At 37.3% G+C, this 7,384-nt stretch overlaps 1 protein-coding gene and 1 long non-coding RNA gene across 3 annotated transcripts; one reads left to right on the forward strand and one right to left on the reverse strand.

Moving 5' to 3' along the window:
- The first annotated feature begins 61 nt into the window (after positions 1–61).
- On the forward strand, positions 62–7,169 carry srd5a1 (steroid-5-alpha-reductase, alpha polypeptide 1 (3-oxo-5 alpha-steroid delta 4-dehydrogenase alpha 1)). Of its 2 annotated transcripts, none has more exons than XM_055219007.2 (5): positions 62–817; positions 988–1,154; positions 1,563–1,664; positions 3,572–3,722; positions 7,032–7,169. In XM_055219007.2, the coding sequence occupies exons 1-5, from the start codon at positions 510–512 to the stop codon at positions 7,111–7,113; spliced, it is 810 nt and encodes a 269-aa protein (XP_055074982.1). In that variant the 5' UTR covers positions 62–509; the 3' UTR covers positions 7,114–7,169. The 2 variants fall into 2 exon arrangements, with proteins under 2 accessions (XP_055074982.1, XP_055074983.1); XM_055219008.2 differs by lacking the exon at positions 7,032–7,169 and adding an exon at positions 4,297–5,589 and having other exon boundaries at positions 74–817.
- Positions 3,277–7,121, reverse strand: LOC129454473 (uncharacterized). The gene is made up of 3 exons (XR_008647907.2): positions 6,980–7,121; positions 3,551–3,730; positions 3,277–3,308 (listed from the first exon to the last, which is right to left on the reverse strand). It is a non-coding gene; the product is annotated as an uncharacterized lncRNA (long non-coding RNA).
- Positions 7,170–7,384: the final 215 nt, after the last annotated feature.

Genomic DNA, 7,384 nt, shown 5'->3' on the forward strand with positions numbered 1-7,384 from the left:
TGATTTATATTTGTTTTTTATTTAATTTAATTTAATTATTACGTATATTACATACTAAATGTATTTAAAATTAGGATGTTTTCTGTTGCAACGAGAAGATAACACAAAGTACAAATATATAAATATTTAATGCACAAAATAATATCAGGTATCCACATATTACAGATACGACGTCTTGACAGCTTTAGAACGGCTGCTTATTTAACTCTAAAAATGGTTATTACTGATGACTGAAAGTAAAATATTAGTTTTGATTTACTTATGTTACAAAAACGCAAATAATACAGTGGATTGCAGTTTCTAATTGGACAGAATTTAAATAAACCCCACCTACCGACGTTTCTGATTGGTGAAACCCCTGTGGACCCAGACGGATTGTGGGCGTGTTTAATTCGTTCCCATGGTGCGAGTGTCACTCGCTTGAGCGAAACGTGAACACCACTTGGACATTTTGACAAAGGCATTCCTATGAATACAATATTAAGTATTTATTTTAGTAAATAGCGATCATGGACGCTATTTTTAAGGCGTTGTTTTCTTCTGAAGATGAAGAGCTGTACATATTGGATTGTTTATCCTACTTCATGATGCTCATGGCTTTCGTGACTTTCCTCGCTTTACTCTTTGTAAACGTGCCCTATGGCAGGTATGCATCCACCAGGTATGGATTTCCTGTAAATGTCAAATTCGCCTGGTTCGTCCAGGAACTACCAGCCTTTCTTGTACCTCTGGGATTGATGCTGAGTTCTTGTGCAAGGATAACACACCTGCCCAACCAGCTACTTCTGGTGATGTACCTATGCCATTATTTTCAAAGGTAGGATGTCACCTTATACAAATTAATGTCATATATATCAAGCTAAACATTTGATTAGTATGTGTGTTACTGGTGATCAATCCCATAACCCGTTGTAATGTATTTGTTTGTTACCAATTTTGGTGTACATACATCTGACTTTACCTTACTGGACAATGTTTTTCTCCCAGGTCTCTCATCTATCCATTTTTAATTCGAGGAGGGAAATCAACACCGTTCATCTCATTTGCTTTGGCCTTTGTCTTCTGCATCTATAATGGGTACCTGCAGACAAGATACCTGAGTCACTATGCAGAATACCCACCAGATTGGGTTACACATCCTTATTTCATTATAGGTATGGGCTAGTGGTATTCTTGAATAATTATTCACGGTTATGCACAGTAAACTTTCTTATATAGAGTCTAATCTTAAGTTTTATAAACAGTTTTTATAGAGGAACTTTATTAGTCAAAACAGACATAATCACTGGATGCTTGATTATTTTCTTCAACATTAGGTCATTTGCAGGTTATAGGTCAAAGGTCATCCTCCTGAGGTCTAGGTGACCTGTCATGGTTGACCAGAGAGTATCTGTCATTAATTATTACCATACCCCCCTTATATCTTCCCATTGTTATCACTATAGACCTGTAGCATAGCAATACTTTTTGTCATTTTGTTATAATGTCATAAAATATCTTAATTTAGTTGTTGTACTATAAAGCATTTGATGTCACATAACAGCTCATTTTTGTTCTTCAAGGGTCTTGTCTGTGGCTCGTAGGATGGATCATTAACATTCATTCTGACCATATCCTCAGGAACCTCCGTAAACCTGGAGAGACCGGCTATAAGATACCTAGAGGTAGGAGAACAATTATCATTATTCTTATGGGGCGTACACACCCATCGTGAAATCAACGATTTGCACGAATAGTTTACATTTAAAAAGTATAAATGTAAAGACGCAAATTGACGCGAACTCGAGCACGAGGGGGGATGCGAATGACACGAATTGGGCGCCGTGATTGCCTTGAAAGCGCACTATTCGCCTTAAACACGTCTTTGCGCAAGTTAAAAATATTAAATTCAAGTGAAAAATTAGCATGACACAAAGTTAAATCCCGCGAGTAATCTAAAGCGAGGAACTTGATGCTTCGCGTTTAGTGTGTATGCAGCATTGTGGGGCATACAAACCAACCTCAAATTCAATGATTTGCGCAAGTAGGTTTCATACAAAGTCAATGTAAAGACGCAAACAGATGCAAACTGGCGCTGGGGCAACGCGATTGACGCAAATTGGGTGCCGGGATTGTCACGAAAACATGCGCTATTCGCCTCAAAGCCGATTTCGTGCAAGTTGAAAGTATTCAATTCAAGCAAAATATTAGCATGACACGAAGTTACATCCCTCAATTAATCTAGAGCATGGAAAGCGATGCTTTACGTTTGGTGTGTATGCAGCGTAATGGGGCGTACACACCAAATGCAAATTCAACGATTTGCGGAAGTAGATTGCTAAGTCAATGTCAATACGTAAATAAAGCGAATTGGGTGCCGCAATTGTCGAGGAAACCAGCACTAGTCGCCTCAAACGCGTCTTCGCGCAAGCAAAAAAAATCAACTCAAGTGAAAAATTTGCATGACACAAAATTAAATCCCGCGAATAATCTAGAGCGAGGGACGCAAAGCTTTGCGTTTAGTGTGTATGCAGCATTGTGGAGCATACAAACCAACTGCAAATTCAAAGATTTGCGATTGTCACGAAAACATGCGCTATTCGCCTCAAAGCCGATTTCGTGCAAGTTGAAAGTATTCAATTCAAGCAAAATATTAGCATGACACGAAGTTAAATCCCACAAGTAATCTAGAGCATGGAAAGCGATGCTTTACGTTTGGTGTGTATGCAGCATTATGGGGCATACACACTAAACACAAATTCAACAATTTGCGCAAGTAGATTGCTAAGTCAATGTAAATACGTAAATAAAGCAAATTGGGTGCCGCAATTGTCGAGGAAACCAGCACTAGTCGCCTCAAACGCATCTTTGCGCAAGTAAAAAAAATCAACTCAAGCGAAAAATTTGCATGACACAAAATTAAATCCCGCAAATAATTTAGAGCGAGGAATGCAATGCTTTGTTTTGTGTGTAAACAACATTATGGGGCATACACACCAACCACAAATTCAATGATTTGCGATGAATGCAATACAAAGTCGTTGTAAAGACGCGAATAGACACAAACTCACGCAGGAAGATGCAAAAAACGTGAATTAGGCGCCGCGATTGCCGCGAAAACATTCCCTATTTGCCTCAAACGTGTCTTTGCGCAAATTGAAAATATTCAATTCAAGCTAAAAATTAGCATGACACAAAGTAAAATCCCACGACGAACGCGATGCTTCATGTTTGGTGTGTACGAAGCATAAAGGGGATAGTGTACTCAAAAAATTTTAATTCTGTAATCATTTACTCACCCTCTTTTTTGTTCTAAACCTGGATGAGTTCTATAGTAGGAAAAAATACAATGAAAATTCTGTCATTATTTACACAACACTCATGTCATCCCAAACCTGTATGAAATTGTTCCATTGAAAAGAAATGTGAATTTTTGAAAAATATTTTGGATGCCTTATTAATATAATTAAAGTGAATGAGGACTGTGACCGTCAAGTTTCAAACAGAGTCAAAGATGCAAAAAATCATCATAAAATTGTCATAAAAGTAGTCTCTAGTGTGTTATAATCACCATTAGGTTTTATTTTTACAGGAGGCATGTTTAAGTTTGTGTCAGGAGCAAACTTCTTGGGTGAGGTTGTAGAATGGACTGGGTTTGCTATTGCTGCTCACTCGATCCACAGTGCTGCCTTTGCCATCTTCACTCTTGTTGTGCTGTCCAGCAGAGCTGTGGCTCACCATAAGTAAGTGGCTACAGGATAAAAAATATGGCATCGTTCACAATTTGACTGCGATGATCAGAAAACTACATTTGATTGTTTTTAACCCTTACATTGTCTTTTAAAATGACCTGTATTCAATATCTGCACCTATCCGATTCATATCTGATTTATTTCCACATATGAATGAGGCCTAAACTGACCCTGTTTACACATTTGTGGGTCATATCCGATCTGTGCCACATGAGAGACAAAATTGGGAATGAGTAACTTGTGTCATGCAGTGTAAATGCAGCCTTAGTGCTGGGCAAAGATTAATCGCATACAAAATAAAAGTGATTTTTTTTGCATAATATATGAGTGTGTGCTATGTGTAATTATTATGTATATATAAATACACACACATTCATGTACGTGTATATATATTTACTTATATTTTTATATATTCTATATGATATATACATTGAAAAAATATAAATAAAAATGGAATATATATATAATGGAAAAAAAAATCACTTTTATTTTGTATGCGATTAATCTTTGCCCAGCACTACCTAAGATTTTTGCATTGTTATTTATTGTGCGTTTAATTTTACAGGTGGTATCTTGCGAAATTTGAAGACTATCCAAAATCAAGAAAAGCATTAATACCGTTTGTGTTCTGATCTCTGTATAAGCCTCCTTACTACAAAATGTTTACATTGTTTCATTGACCATTATGAAGTTAAGAAACACCATCATAAAATCAGATTAAGACATTGTGTCCGATAAACATGGAAGCTGCTGTCGCATTTCGTCACATATGAGCAATGGGTAAGGGCTGCCAGTTCTTGTCAGAAAAGACAAACATGATTCATTTGCTGGAAAGCAAGTGCTCATAATCCAGACATGTGCTTCAGATGTGTGACATTTATCATCATCATCATATAGATTTTTTTTAAACATTCATACCGAGTTAGCATTTCTGTCAGATTAAATGGATAGCATTTTTCTTTAGCAGCTTTCTAATCCCCCATATGGCCATAATGCAAATACCACGTTCAAGGTCTAGAAATTGTTAGAGTAGTCCATGTGCCTACAGTGATTTAATCTTAATTTCATTAAGCGATAAGAATATATTCTGTGCACCAAAAAAATACTTTATTTTACATTTTCTTTTTTCCATGTCAGTCTCTGATGTGCATTCAGGAAAGCACATATGCCATAAATTGACAGGCGCTGCCACATTGGTCCGAGGATGAGCGCACCATAAACACAATTAAATGGGGGGCGGTGTGTTTTTTCTGCAAAAAGCACAATAACGTATCACATTAGTGGACCAAAGTGCTGAAAGACACCTATAGGCATTTATTTATGTCTATGTGCATGTGGTGCTTGATGCAGGAGGTCAGAGTTCACAACGTGTGTGAACGCATGTCGGAGACAGACACGAAGGGAATATAAAATGTCTAATAAAGTCTTTTTTAGTTTCTTGCTCACAAATTATTCTTAAATGAAGATTGAACGAGTGCAGGCACACAGACTATTTTAACAGTGTCTTCACTGCCTTTCTGGGTCTGCGTAAAGAGTCATTTACAGTCGTGTGTAAGCTCTATGCCTTAGCTACACCGTAGACTATGCGTAGGCTTTGCAAAGCCTACAATTTAATAAAGTGGACCGCAAGCACTGTGATTGGTCCACTAGAACCCCTCCCATCAGGTCCAAAAAATCTGTAATGTGCCCTTAAAGGTGCAGTGTGTAAAGTTTAGTGGCATCTAGTGGTGAGGTTGCAAATTGCAACCAACGGCTTAGTCCACTGCTCACCTCTTCTTTTGAAACGCAAAGAGAAGCTACGGTAGCCGCCACCGGAAAAACAGGACATCGTCGGAGACAACGTAGTAAAAAGGTTTGTCCGTTAAGGGTTTCTGTAGTAACATGGAAGCACAAAATGGCGACTTCCACGTGAGGGGACCCTCATGGTATGTTGATAAAAAGTCTCATTTTAAGGTAATAAAAACATAATGGTTCATTATAAAAAGGTACACCTCTGATAATATAGTTTTGTATATTATTTTGCATTTCTGTCAAGAGAACCTTCTAAAAATACACACTGCATCTTTAATGCGTCTGTTCTTCATGGACTGCAAGCGCTGTGATTGGTCAGTATGTAATTGCACGTCGATGTTCACAGTGCTTGCGGTCTGCAAAGAACAGTCGCATTGTTACATTTTGGCGAGGTGTGCGTCAGGCTACGCAGAGCCTACGGCGTAGATTGGTTGTGTTCACACGCTGCCAACACACATTTATGTCCAAACACTTGTAAACGTGGATTTCGCATAATAGGTGCCCTTTAAAAGGGTACTGGGAACTTTCAGGCATATGGCTGAGGTGATAGGTCAGCACATGAAGCTGTCCAAATAAATTTTTTAGATCAATAACAAAACATATACCAAGTGGGGGTGCTGCTGTCAAGGACATAAAAGATGTTTGAAGTGAGTACCATGCCTTAAAAGGACCGCAACAGTTATTTATAGATAAAATGCCTGATTTTATGAGGTGATGTCAGTATTGTCATTTACATCTGTAATATGTAAAAGTTGATCTTTATAAAGTGCCTTCTGCAAGGCCTAATAACTATCATGGCATTTTACAATTAAATGTTTTTACACTAAATTGTTTTGTAGTGAAAAATAAAGAAAATTAAAAAAAAAAAATTATGTCAAGGATTCATGTGAACCTCGCTCACAATTACAGTAGCTATATAATGTTTTTTGTATATATTTTGTTTGTGACATCATCCTTTACCATTGCTGACATGTATTGACTTGCATACCTTTAAGGGATAACACATTTAACATGTCAAGAGTTATGTGTTCTATGTGTCAACGCTGTCAGCAAAAAAATTAGCTTGCCTTAGGTTTGTTTATCTCTGAATTGGAGAAGGTCATATGAATTATTATGAATCTAATTTAAGGAGCCAATTGTTTTTTTTTTTATCATTTGAAATAAAGATTTTGTACCATTTTTTTCTTTTTAAACACATGCATCTGATGTAATTCTACAGAAACACTTTTATCTATTGACATACTGTTTTAGTTTAGCGTGCATGATCAATCTAGATCTGAGTTTAGAGTCGAGTAGTGAGCAATCTAACTGTTATTCAGTGAAATAACCGGCCAGCCACAGGCAAAGCAATGAAGAAATGTTCTTGCAAACCACACAACTCTATTCGCAGCACCCTTTGATTTATACAGGAGCATGCAGAAGACATTAGAAAGTGTAACATTTAACATAACACACACCTCTGTGCCTGCCAGCAAAGTGATAAAGCCTCTCTTTATGCACTGCATGTAGTGTGACAGCATTGCAGAGATGCAAAGGGCACGAGACGTCAGTGTTCTGCGAGGAGCTCCCCCTCTTGCTGCACGTGAACTGAAGGCCAAGCGTAGCGTACATTACGTAACCACCGTGGGAGGAGCTTATAGTAATACATATCTCATTTATTCATAGTAGGAAATTGCCTTTATCACTTTGTTGCTTGTTTTTAACAGAAAAAATGTCAATTTTAACACTGGCTGTAATTTTTTTAAATGATTTGCATAATATATTGTGCAATGTATAATTTGATAAATTGTTCACTGCATTAAAATACAGACTTCGTATTCTTCAGTAGTTTTTTCAGACTGCTTCTAGTTGTTTTGCTTTCG

Source organism: Misgurnus anguillicaudatus, chromosome 20 (assembly GCF_027580225.2).
Source record: "Misgurnus anguillicaudatus chromosome 20, ASM2758022v2, whole genome shotgun sequence".
NCBI classification, from domain to species: Eukaryota; Metazoa; Chordata; class Actinopteri; order Cypriniformes; family Cobitidae; genus Misgurnus; species Misgurnus anguillicaudatus.